A 14024-nucleotide genomic window follows, 5' to 3' on the forward strand; every position below is an offset into this window, starting at 1 on the left:
ACCCAGAACAGCAGAGTCTAACTGCAATCATTAACTCCTCATCCTGCTATCCTCTTCCACAGGCACCCTCAGTGCAGGACAATATTAAATATTCCTTCATCCAAATTTAATACCGCAAAACTGCTCCCTCCTCATGGATATCTCTCTCTTTCTCACATTCCCTTTCTGCGTTTTAACCTTCCTTTCTCGGCTCCTCCTCCGTTCTATTTGATCGAATTATTTCCACGGTTCGATTTTTTATCTTAGTTGATTTTTCCTGATTTCCAATTATTTTTCCTCTATCTGCTTCCCCTTTATTTTCCCTCTCTCACTTTCCCTTGTTCTTCCATACCCCCTCTATCTCTGTCTATCTACTTTCTCTCTCTTTAATCCCTGTCCTTCCGAACTGGAAAGCTGCTGAACACCAAGGTTGCAGCTTTTGAGCTCAGTGTTCTTCAGCCCATTGATCAGTCTCCCCTCCACAACCAATGACAGCCTCAAGCTGCAGCAATGAGCTGGCTCTGAGCCGGAGCTTCCCCTCTCCGTCCGCCTCCTGCTCTCGGATCCTCTCCACCGCCTCGCCCGGAGACTGGCTATGGAGATCAGGGACAGAGTGTGGGCTCTCCTCGGGCTCCTGCACGCCTTCCTCAGCCTCTGCCATCCTCACCCTCAGCCCTGCCACATCCTCAACAGGATCGGACACACCGTGAGCCTGGGGACCGTCCTACCCAGCCCACAGAAAGCTCTCCTCCAACAGGCGTTGGTGGAAGCTGTGGATTCGGCCCTCAGAGGGAACCTGTTACCCTACAACCTGAGCCTGGAGATGGTCAGCAGCCAGGGCTGGCAGCCTGACCCCCATTCACTTTTACAAACCATCTGCCAGTCTATCGTGGTCCGGGGAGTGGCGGCTATCCTCGCGTTCCCACAAACTGCAGATCAACTTGTCCAGATGGATTTTTTATCATCATTCCTCGAAATCCCTTTCATTAGTATCATGGAGAAAGGAGAGGGACTGAGGACCCAGGTAGGTGCTGAAAAGTTACCCAACTTCAGACTGCGCTCACTCTAATTCTAAATTCAAGATTTTCATCTTTCCCTTTCAATTTGGTTTGAAATTGTCAATCTCACAATGAATTAGTTTTTTAAAAAGGTGCAAGTGTGAATGTCCATGGGTTGAAAGTCTCTTCCAGGAGAATGAGAGCCCACTCCGGGAATGAACAGGCTTCACCCGGGTTACTCTCTGCCTTGGAATTCTGTGTTTTCCCCTGAACTCGGGAGAATTTCAATTGACAAACTGAGTGATTCTCACCTGCAAATATTCAATTCCGGACAACTTCTCTCTTTGAAAGCGAGTAACTTAAAACAAAAGGAACGAACTCTGGTGGCTCGTTTACTGTGAATCAGTTTGAGCTCTGATTAAAGTTGGTCAATTCTGAAATTAACTTCGAATCGACAACATTTGGGGGGAAAGCGAGAAATCAGCGTTAACTTTAACATAAATAAAACACTGACAATTTTCTATTGGACAACATCAGTATATATTGTACCTGCCGCCACAGTATAGCGTCATGGAAACATTTAATAAACTGTTCCTGTGTGGTGCGATTCGGGAGCATTGTAGTTATGATTTCAAAATATTCTTATTATGGCATAAAATGACCATCACTTAATTGGGTTACCTGGTGTTAACTATTATTAACCAGAGTAATCCGGCGAGACTGTTCAGACAACAGCTGGCTGGGAGGTGTTTATTTCTGGGGTGATTTTTTACAATTTTGGTCCAGGATCTTTAATGTTCCCCAATCCACAAATTGAAACTCAGATTAATGTCTAACAGTGGGAGAGGAATGCAGTATATTCCCTAAACTCCTACCCCACAAGAGAGAGACAGTAATTTGGAGTCCCGAACCGAAGGCGAATATTTTCTATTTTAAAACGGATGTTCTGTTGTGATTAACCGAAACCCCAGATGTAAAATGGGATTTATCTTAACACCGCAGCTGTAATTGTTACAGTATAAACCCCTGGCAATTTTAAAATGAGGTTTCAGCTCGCTCCTACTGGCTCAATGGGTAAATGCACTGCCTGGCGGGGTATTGAGTCAAGAAGCTGCTCAATTTAATCCAGAGCCCGTGCTGTCGCTTTGATCTCAGACAGGATGATTATATATTTGGTGTAACTATTCCTTCCTGAGCCCATGGCAATCTGACAGGGTTACTGCTCCTGATCACTATGCTACTGAAAGATGCATATATATAGGTTGGCTTTTGAGTGAGGACAGTATTGGGCTTGGCTGTGATGCTCTCTTAGTCGAATAGCTTCCTCGCAATCCTGGACTCATAACTGAAGAATAGCCATGGGAGCAAGTACTGGATGACAGCCAGGTCTGCTCTCCAAGAGAGAATCTCACCACTTTCCCTTGACATTCAAATGCGTTACCATCACTGAGTCCAATGCCCCTCTCACTTCTTTTTGTCCATGCCCTGTGTATTTGTGCAGCAACTTTAATGTTTATGTTCTTAAAGGGCACTATTTGTGAGCAACGTGCTCAGTACCTTCTGGGTTGCTGTACAGCTGCGTCCACGTGGCTGACAGGGAATATTGGCCAAGTCCCCACCTTCAACATCCTCGGGCACACCATTGACCAGAAACTCAACTGGACCATCCATATAAATGCTGTGGCTACAAGAGCGGGTCAGAGACTGGGTATTCTGTGGAAAATGACTCCCCAAAGCCTTTGCACCAAATACGAAGCACAAGTTAGGAGTGTGATAGAATAGTCTCCAATTGCCTGGATGGGTGAAGCTCCAACAACACTCAAGAAGCTCGACACCATCCAGGACAAAGCAATCCATTGCATTGCTACCCCATCCACTGGCTTAAGCATCCATTTCCTCTGCCATCGGCATGCTGCGGCTACATTGTGTACCATCTGCAGGAGATATTGCAGCAACTCACCAAGGCTTCTTTGGCAGAACCTCCCAAACCCGCAAAATCCACTCTCTAGGACAAGGGCAACAGATGCATGGGAACGCCAGCACCTCCAGGTTCCCCTCCAAGTCTCACGTCATCCTGACTTGCACATATGTGACAGATCCTTCATGTCGCTGGGTAAAAATCCTGGAGCTCCCTATATAACAGTACTGTGGGAGCACTTTCACTGTGCAAACAGCAGCAGTTGAAGAAGGCAGCTCACTACCACCTCGGGGTAACTAGGATTGGAGAATAAATGCAGGGCTTGCCAATGACGTCTCATTCTGAGAATGGAAAAAAAAGGTGGCCATACCTGAGTGAGAGTCAGCACTTTCAGGAAAGAAATATAGAAAATACTTGGTTTGGAGAGGCAATGTTTGTCCCCAATTGCCTCTGTTCCTTTTCTGGAATGATTGTCAGCAGCCTACTTGACTGCTGGGGGATTACTGCTGAAACTGATCCTCTCCTCAGCTGAAATGCCTATTTTCCAGCAGGGGCCATTGTGAGTAGGAATCCCAAATGATTTCACCTCCCAGCCCAGTGAGATTAGCTAACAGCATTGAGCAAATAGTCATTTTCATTATGCTGCTGTTTATCAATAGGTGTCACTAGTGTGCTATAACTAGGTAGCAATTTGTACAAAGTGGAACTAACTGAATTATTTTTGGTGATAAAATATTGCAGCAATAATATGGCTTTAGGTGAATGATAAATGACTGGTGTGTTTAGTTTAAATGCCGTATGCTTCAGCATTTCACTTGCTAATTAGTAAGATGCCCTTTGGCATGGTTCCTGGTGCAGTCCTGGGGCAATGCCAAATGGTGTCATCATTGCAGTTGTACAGAATGGAGCAGGACTATATCAGTTAGTACTGTAATCACTCTGTGCAGTGGTCATATTTTATTTTTGACCAACTGCAGTCCAGTGAGATATAATGTGGCTTTTCCATCCTCTGCTCATGAACAATGAACACACTAACCTGCGCTCTAACACTTTAGAGTCCTGTACACTGGGCTCTCACAGAATGTGCCTTAAATAAATACAATAGCTTTTTTTTCTTTTCTCTTCAATGTTTTATCCTGTACTCACTCTCTCAGGGGTACAGCCACCAACAGCTTCAATATGTCACCCGAATAACCATTATTCTTGTGTGAACCTGGGTATTCCATCTGTGCAGGACACCACAATTGAGCTTGATCCTGCTCTCACCCTATACACCTTCCAGCAGGAGTTACTGAATAACAATTAGACACAGGAATCTAGAGTATTGAGGCTAACTGTAGTGTCCATGCTGCTACCCTTACTGGGGTCAGCACGGACCATGAACAAACCTGTTTGACATGATTCTGATCAACACTCTGTAACTCCAGATCTGAATGACTCTGTATGACTGTGTGGCAAAGATTAAAATCACTATCAAAGAATGTCCATAGCTGATCAAAATCATTATTAATTTTTCTGGTTTCAGTTCTGCTCAGTTTAATTTAAGCACACTCTTGTCAGGTTTTCAGTTATTATGCTATCTCTTACGAAGCTTCATGACTGAGGCTAATAACAGCTGGCTGTCCTTTGTTGTACTGTGTAAAGATTCACTGTGGCACACACTTTACCGCCTCGAAGCAGCTGGTAAATGAACCATGCAAGTTGGTCCCAGGTTCCACCCTCGGTCTTTGTTGAGTGTAGCTTATCTGAGCTGAGCTGGTGCTAATGCAATAAAATTGGCCTCACCATTGCTAAACTATGGAGAGAAAATCAGCCAAGGTTCCCACTCTTAATCATAATTTAATGATTCCTGCTGAATGTGTGTGTGTGTGTCTCATTGGATGAGAGCAAGATTAAACTGCTGTGATTCCACCACACTGTCTGAACTCGAACCTGAAGAATGGGCAAATCATATTCAGGTGTCTGTTGGTGTTACCCTCACAGAGTCAGAGGCTCCGATATTTACAGGAAGTGGCGAGTTCAGGATGGGGAAACCCTGAAGTAAGGGTTTCATGGACATCCTGTTGAAATGAACGGCAAAATGCCTTTTTAGTTTTTATGGCTAGGTTTCCCTCCCAGTAGCCAGCCTTACTGACAAGCTAACGGCCTGTTGGGTGAGAAAATCCATGGCACAACGTCGCAGCCAAGAAGCAAAGAGGAGGGAGAGATCGCGGCCAGGGGTGGGGTGGGGTGGGGTGGGGTGGAGGAAGGACAGATCACAGCCGGGGAGGTGAAAAGGAGAGATCAGTCAGGTGATCACAGGAAAAGAGATCAGGGTTGACACCCCCTGGTCCACAGGCAGTGTTGTAAATGCATTTAGCTGATGGATCTGGCATTTCTCACATACATCTGAACATCCGAATTAGGAGCAGGAGTAGGCCACTCGGCCCCTTGACTCTGCTCCGCCATTCAACAAGATCATGGCTGATGTGATTGAAACCTCAACTCCACATTCCCACCTACTCCCAATAACCTTTCACCTCTTTGCTGATCAAGAATCCAGCTACCTCTGCCTTAAAAATATTCAAAGACTCTGCTTCCACCGCCTTTTGAAGAAGAGAATTCCAAAGACTCACCATCCTCTAAAAGAAAAAAAATACTCCTTATCTCTGTCTTAAATGACCAACCCCTTACTTTTAAACAGTGACCCCTAGTTCTAGATTCTCCCACAAGAGGAAACATCCCTTCAGCTGCTGGGTTTCGCCGAGGCCCAGGAAACCTGGCCAAAACACCTCAAACATCTACACATCTAATACCCTACAAGTCAGTTCAGAAATTAAATCCCCAAATTATTTTAGTTTTAATCTTTAGATTGTGGGCAGCTCTCCAGGACTAACAAGATTTTAAGTTTGCACTGCAATCACTAATATTACAGTCGTAAAAATCTAGTCAAACATGAGGATTAAATTTGTTTTATAATATTAATCCTACAAAAGACTTTAAAAATCAAATTTAACCAAATATTTTTTTAAAAATCAAAATATCTGCTCACTTAATCTTCCTGATTTTCTTTCTGCTTCTCTTTACTATGATTTTTTTCTCTTTTATAGAAGCTAATGTATCTTTTTAAAATATTTTTAAACTTACCACTTTCCTACTTGCTGCTGATCAGCATGTCTTAACAAAATACCGTTGTTTAGAAAAACACAACTCCTGGTTACTGTCCTGCTAGAAAGTGTGCCTGCATATCAAGTGAGACCAGGATGGGGTCTATTGTGATGCTCTTTGTGGTTGAATAGCCCACTGATACATGAATAATAGCTATTTGGGTGGGGTACTAGAGGGTGCCTAGTGCCCTTGAAAACTGTACCTGAGCAACGATCAGTGTCTTTAGGAGAGGAAGGGAAAATAAGCTTTGCCACTTCTCTTAATTCATCAAAAGAACAATTGAGTTCCAACTGTGGAATATTTATCTGTGAAGATAGGTCTGTGGGAATTACTGTCCTTGTCACCTACCTCTAACTCTGAGAACAGATGTTGTGTTCCATAATGTAAGTGCACACTTGCAGTAAAGATTTGACCGTAATGACAGAACATCTCAGGGTTTTCAAACAATGTGTAAGACTACACATTTCTCTCTTTCACTCAGCCCCCCACCCCCACCCCCACATCTGTTTTGAATGCACTAATGTTGCTGGGCCATGAGGGCCTGAGACACCAAAAGCTCTCTGCTACCTCATCCAGGTGGACCTACACAGTGTACGCAGGCCGGCCAGTTAATTATGAGGGCATAACAGCTGATATCCACCAAGGCCTCACCCAGTGGGAGTTACTGCATGGTGATAGGGAGTGGGATCTGTGGCTGACTTTTCCCCTCCTTAGTCCATGCAGGCTGAGGCCCATTGTAAAAAGCTTTCAGCTAAGATCAGTGATATCAACACTGATAAGACATCACAAATGTGTGGGACAGGCTGAATGGTCCAGTAGGTCTTTTCCTGTCCAACATTTTTGGATATATTACAAAAGTTGAGTTTCCTGGATTTTTTGTATTCATTCATGGGATGTGGGCATCGCTGGCTAGGCCAGCATTTATTGCCCATCCCTAATTGCCCTTGAGAAAGTGGTGTTGAGCTGCCTTCTTTAACCACTGCAGTCCATGAGCAGTAGGTACACCCACAGTGCTGTTAGGAAGGGAGTTTCAGGATTTTGACCCAGCGACAGTGAAGGAACGGCGATATAGTTCCAAGTCAGGATGGTCTGTGACTTGGACGGGAACTTGCAGGTGGTGGTGTTCCCATGCATTTGCTGCCCTTGTCCTTCGAGGTGGTAGAGGTTGCAGGTTTGGAAGGTGCTGTTTAAGGAGCCTTGGTGCATTGCTGCAGTGCATCTTGTAGATGGTACACACTGCTGCCACTGTGTGTCGGTGGTGGAGGGAGTGAATGTTTGTAGATGAGGTGCCAATCAAGCGGGCTGCTTTGTCCTGGATGGTGTTGAGCTTCTTGAGTGTTGTTGGAGCTGCACCCATCCAGGCAAGTGGAGAGTATTCCATCACACTCCTGACTTGTGCCTTGTAGATGGTAGACAAGCTTTGGGAAGTCAGGAGTTGAGTTACTCGCCACAGGATTCCTAGCCTCTGACCTGCTCTTGTAGCCACGGTATTTATATGGCTACTCCATTTCAGTTTCTGGTCGATGGTAACCCCTAGGATGTTGATAGTGTGGGATTCAGTGATTGTAATGCCGTTGAATGTCAAGGGGAGATGGTTAGATTCTCACGTTGAAGATGGTGATTGCCGGACACTTGTGTGGCGCGAATCTTACTTGCCACTTATCAGCCCAAGCCTGGATATGATCCAGGTCTTGCTGCATTTCTACATGGACCGCTTCAGTATCTGAGGAGTCGCGAATGGTGCCGAACATTATGCGAACATCCCCACTTCTGACCTTATGATTGAAGGAAGGTCATTGATGAAGCAGCTGAAGATGGTTGGGCCTAGGCCACTACCCTGAGGAACTCCTGCAGTGACGTCCTGGAGCTCAGATAATTGACCTCCAACAACCACAATCATCTTCCTTTGTGCTAGGTATGACTCCAACCAGCAGAGAGTTTTCCCCCTGATTCCTATTGACTTCAGTTTTGCCAGGGCTCCTTGATGCCATACTCCGTCAAATGCTGCCTTGATGTCAAGGGCAGTCACTCTCACCACACCTCTTGAGCTCAGCTCTTTTGTCCATGTTTGAACCAAGGCTGTAATGAGATCAGAAGTTGAGTGGCACTGGCAGGACCCAAACTGAGCGTCACTGAACAGGTTATTGCTAAGCAAGTGCCGCTTGATAGCACTGTCGATGACACCTTCCATCAATTTACTGATGAATGAGAGTAGGCTGATGGGGTGGCAATTGGCCAGGTTGGACTTGTCCTACTTTTTGTGTACAGGACATACCTGAGCAATTTTCCACATTGCCGGGTAGATGCCAGTGTTGTGGCTGTACTGGAACAGCTTGGCTAGGAGCACGGCAAGTTCTGGAGCACAGATGATCAGTACTATTGCCGGAATATTGTCAGGGCCCATAGCCTTTGCAGTATCCAGTGCCTTCAGTCATTTCTTGATATCACACGGAGTGAATCGAATTGGCTGAAGTCTGGCATCTGTGATGCTGTTGACTTCAGGAGGAGGCCGAGATGGATCATCAACTTGGCACTTCTGGCTGAAGATTGTTGCAAATTCTTCAGCCTTATCTTTCGCACTGATGTGCTGGGCTCCCCTATCATTGAGGATGGGGATATTTGTGGAGCCACCTCCTCCAGTTAGTTGTTTAATTGTCCACCACCATTCACGGCTGGATGTGGCAAGACTGCAGAGCTTAGATCTGGTCCATTAGTTATGGGATCGCTTAGCTCTGTCTATCGCAGCTGCTTATGCAGTTTGGCACACAAGTAGTCCTGTGTTGTAGCTTCATCAGGTTACACCTCATTTTGAGGTATGCCTGGTGCTGCTCCTGGCAGTTGCTTTTGAGTAAACTGACTGGTCTGTATGATATAACGGGTGAGAAAGTTTAAGCTATGAGTCAAGATTAGTTTCACTCACTTTTCTGAAGGAGGTTTTCAGTAAGTCAGTTTCTTAAGGTATGTTTAGCTCAAATTAAGCCACCCATATATCTTTTCATTTATCAAATTCTGACTGTCTATAAAGGTTCCAGTTTCCAATTAGTTGTTAGATCTCCAAAAGTGACACTATTAGAAATCATTTTCTATGAGTTTCCCATTTCATTGACCAATGTTCCTTTTCAATTATAATATCAAAGCAGCATATTGCACCAGACGTGTAGTACTTCAGCTACAGGAACAAACTGAGGGGGCTTGATGGGTAGGGGGAGGAATGGGAGAAATGGTGATTTGATCTTTCTTGTCAGCTGGATGTTTGCCTTGTGAGTATCCATTGTCAGGCTTAAGAATTTCCAAACCAAGACACTGAGAAATGCCCACAGGTACTGTTTCTATTTGTGTAATGGAGTATACATTCTCTCCCACAGGGATACACTCACTAAGCCAATTCACGAGTTCTCAGACCTCGGAACCCCTCAATGTGCACATTGGTATGCTTGGAGCTAAAACCAACTAACGCCATCTACCCTACCGGTAGTTGAGTAGCCAGGGCCATATGCCACCACCCACCCCCCACCCCCCATATCAATTAATACATTGGCTGGTAGGGTTATCCAGAGTTATTTAAAGAATCCTTGCCCCCAGCAACAGGTCAACTACTCATGGTTCCTTTAATGGGCCAGGCTGGCTGGTCAGTCACCAACAATACTCTGGTTACTGTTTCATCTGCCTGGCTCAGATGTTGGATAACTGAGCTGGTCATGGAGAGAAACTTCGTTCTGATTTCCATCTCAATCCCAGAGAGCTTCGAGGATAATCACGGACAACAGGCAAGTGTGGGTTTGAGCCCATTTTACAGGGACAGCAGGCACCAGGAGCTCCTCACATAGATTGTGAGATTAAATTGTTTAGTGGTTATAGCTCTTCTAAGTATTACAAATGGTAAATAGCAAGGCCAATTTTAAAAAGTTAACTTCTGGAGAACAGACAGGCCACCTGACAGGGTGGATTGACGAAGGATTGGGGAGATGGTCATATCTGTCCTATAATTGAGCCATCATAGGACTATATCATTGAACTTGAGAGGGTACAGAGACAGCAAAGAAAATGGTTCTGGGTATTCAGACTTTAAGCTATGAAACAAGTGTAAGGAAGGCAGACTGGAGGCATGGGTGGAGCAGACGACAGGCAGTTTAAAGATCACAACTTTGGATTTGAGATCACATTCAATGAAAAAGTAATTAATTTTGTTAATTCCAAATTGCTTAATCTTTTAAAAAGCAATCAATTAGGGGAACAATATTTGCCCGGATTGTTCTGAGATTGTTTTGCACATCGGAGAATGGAGCAGTGAGATATTACCAGTGTAAAAGCAAAATGCAGAATAGATTGCTAAAACAATTATTGAAAAGTATAGTATAAATGGGTGCAAGAGACAATTAAATGTGTGTGTGAGAGAGAGAGGGGGAGAGAGGGTGGTTGATGGATATGATGGGTGGCTGGGTTGGAAAGATGGATTAGCGGGAAGGTAGGTGCCCTGGTGATTGGTGGTTTCATGGGTGGGTGATAGTTAAGTGTGTAGGACATTGGGTAAGTAATGTTAGTGTCCTCATTACATATATAGAATGTACAGCACAGAAACAGGCCATTCGGCCCAACTGGTCTATGTTGGTATTTATGCTCCAACAAGTCTCCTCCCACCCCTCTCCATCTAACCCTATCAGTATATCCTATTCCTTTCTCCTTCATGTGATTATCTAGTTACCCCTTAAATGCATCTATGCTATTCTCAACTACTATACAAAATACAAAGTATACAAAATTATGAGGGGCATTGATAGGTTAGATAGGAAGAAACTTTTTCCCTTAGCGGAGGGGTCAATAACCAGGGGGCATAGATTTAAGGTAAGGGGCAGGAGCTTTAGAGGGGATTTGAGGAAAACATTTTTCACCCAAAGGGTGGTTGGAATCTGGAACGCACTGCCTGAAGAGGTGGTAGAGGCAGGAACCCTCACGACATTTAAGAAGTATTTAGATGAGCACTTGAAACGCCATAGCATACAAGGCTACGGGCCAAGTGCTGGAAAATGGGAGTAGAATATATAGGTGCTTGATGGCCGGCACAGACACAATGGGCCGAAGGGCCTGTTTCTGTGCTGAATAACTCTATGACTCTACTCCATGTGGTAGCAAGTTCCACATTCTAACCACTGTCTGGGTAAAGAAATTTCTTCAGAATTACTTATTACATTTATTGGTGACTAGTTTATATTTATAACCCCTAGTTTTGGATTACCCCACAAGCTGAAACATTTTGACTACTCTATCAAACCCCTTCATAATTTTAAAGACCTCTATTCGGTCACCCTTCAGCTTCTCTTTTCTAGGGAAAACAGCGCCAACCAGTTGAGTCTTTCCTGATACAATCTCTCAGCTCTGGTAACACCCTTGTAAATCTGTTTTTGCATCTTCTCCAGTGCCTATAATGGTAGGTGGAATTGGTACTTGGATTTATAGGTTGCTGGGTAGGGGGTGGATTGGGTGGTAATTTGGGGATAGGTAGGTAGACTAGTTTGCAGGTAATCCCTGGGCTGTTTTGAAGTGGCTGATCAGTGTAATATTATTTGTTCCTTTGATATGTGAACTATTGTAAGATTCACAGGACCCCAAGCAATATCCAAAGAAAATGTGGGTTTTTATTATAGCAACGAGAACATATATATACATACAGCTACTGCAGGAGCCACACCAACACACACAACTCCCTGGTCATGTATGATTTAACATCACTTCTTCTGGTGATCTTCACTCACAGCTTCTTAAGGTGGTGCTCTTAAGGTCATCCCACAACAATCAGAACTGGAGGAAACTCTACTAGGGCTCCCACCGCTGATCATTAGCAATGCTTCCTGCTGCTAATGAGTGTGTGGATGTCAACTGAAGATGAGATTGAGCTTGAGTGTGATGCCCTCCATGGTAAAATATCTAACCAACAGGCAAAGATTCAGATGAGATTAAATATAGCTGCTTTGGAACCTGTAGCCCAACACATATCAGCACCTTATGATAGGCCGGGGAGAAAACTGAAGTTAAAAATTAGTTTGAGAATTGATGGTGTTAATCAAGTAATGATTCATTTTACACTGTGTTACAGACAGGTGGTAAGGGGTGTGGGTGGTTCCCACTGTTCACCTCCTGATTGACCACAATTGTGTTTAGTTTAAAATGATGAATTAGTCCCTGAGTGTGTTTTTAGGGTCAAATAAATGGACAAATGACAGGTTTTCTTGTAGGTTTAAAACAGATTAACTATTTATTGAACAATATTCATTCCCTGAAATGTTCACTACACTGCTCAAGCACACATTCACTTTCACATACACTCTCAACAGAAGATCAATAAGAGTTCAAGGTGTGGTAGGTGTTCGTGGTTTACGGTAAACCTGTAAAATCTTCTGAGGAGGGCAATCTCTTTTAAAGAGGCAGGCTTGGGTGTTTGTAGTCTTAAATTTGTTGAGGTGTTGTAGATTTCTTATGGTTAAGATTTCAGACGGGAGGTGGTGATCATTTTCAGTTCACTGCTGCACCCAGTTGAAGTGTAGAATTAGTAGCAGGGCTTCTTTTTAGTTTAGTTTAGAGATACAGCACAGAAACAGGCCCTTCGGCCCACCGAGTCTGTGCCGACCATCAACCACCCATTTATACTAATCCTACACTAATCCCATATTCCTACCACATCCCCATCTGTCCCTATATTTCCCTACCACGTACCTATACTAGGGGCAATTGCTAATGGCCAATTTACCTATCAACCTGCAAGTCTTTGGCATGTGGGAGGAAACCGGAGCACCCGGAGGAATCCCACGCAAACACAAGGAGAACTTGCAAACTCCACACAGGCAGTACCCAGAATTGAACCGGGGTCGCTGGAGCTGTGAGGCTGCGGTGCTAACCACTGCACCACTGTGCCGCCACAGCCCCTGGCTCGACTGCTCTCTGTGATGCTGTTGTGATCTCTCCCTCTCTCTCCAGAGGGTTACCTTTTAAGGTCAAAAATCCATCAAATTAGAGTCTCTGTTAGTTGACACATTACCTTCTCCCGTGGTGTGATCACACAACGGACCAGGATGTGGAATCTATGGCTATCTATTGATGTTTGGATGAGTATAATTCTTCATGATGTGTCTACTTCACATCTTCTTTGTCTGAGAAGAAATCCATTAAATTCAGGAATGTCTCTTGATGGTTTCAGAATAGGTGTAGTCGACACCTCTTAGTCTGGAATGTATCTTTTTGTCATTTCGAGATGGTGAGGGTAATTTTTGGATATGCAGGCCAGGTCATCCGACCTTCAGCCATTTTGCAGCACATCGTCCACTTTTTTAAAGGAAAAGTCAAAGTCAGAATATGATATGTCTTCACTGGGCATGACAACTCGCACATTGGTTTTGCTTTTCTTGTTTCCTATTTGCTTTCTGATGTCTGTGAGTACACTATGTGCAACACAAGTACATATCTAAATCCTTTTTTTAAAACAGATTTGCCTTAACCAAAGTTGGCTTGTTTTCTTTATTTTCCTTTCATGCCTGTTGACATAGTAAATCATTGTTTAAAAAAAACCAGAGAGAGATCCCCTGGAATAGCAGTGAACATTCCATTACATACCTGCCACTAGCAGACTGCATGTAATGATTTACATCCACTTGGGAACTGGTGCAATGACAGCCCAGTGCTGAGAACGGAATCATACAATCTGTGTAAGACGAGGTGAATGGTGTCTCCTCATCTCATCTCGCTTTGCTTTTGAAGTGAGTTTTCTTTGCTCCAGGTCAACTGTTTACTAATGTGCTCATTGGTCATTTAAAATCCAATCTTTTCTGACATTGGAATCTGACTGCCTTTTACTTTATAATACAGGAGCCAGTGAAATAGATTCAGAGTTTGATCTGATTTTGTAATGATGTTTTCATCATTCTTTGCCTCGGGCTTGTCCATTTTTATTATTTCCATTGTGTCTTTTGTGACCTTGTGTATCATAATTGAGG

General features: G+C 44.0%; 1 protein-coding gene across 2 annotated transcripts in view; it reads left to right on the top strand.

Annotated features, from left to right (window-relative positions):
- The first annotated feature begins 571 nt into the window (after positions 1-571).
- grin3bb (glutamate receptor, ionotropic, N-methyl-D-aspartate 3Bb) overlaps positions 572-14024 on the top strand; it is a 72549-nt gene continuing 59096 nt past the window's right edge. Inside the window, exon 1 of one of the 2 annotated variants that reach the window (XM_068015844.1) lies at positions 572-1003. In XM_068015844.1, coding sequence (XP_067871945.1) covers positions 575-1003 — 429 coding nt within the window. In that variant the 5' untranslated portion in view covers positions 572-574. Of the gene's footprint in view, positions 1004-13698; positions 13788-14024 lie in introns of those variants that run through there. The other variant, XM_068015845.1, reaches the window with a different exon arrangement.

Source organism: Heterodontus francisci, chromosome 36 (genome assembly GCF_036365525.1).
Source record: "Heterodontus francisci isolate sHetFra1 chromosome 36, sHetFra1.hap1, whole genome shotgun sequence".
NCBI lineage: Eukaryota > Metazoa > Chordata > Chondrichthyes > Heterodontiformes > Heterodontidae > Heterodontus > Heterodontus francisci.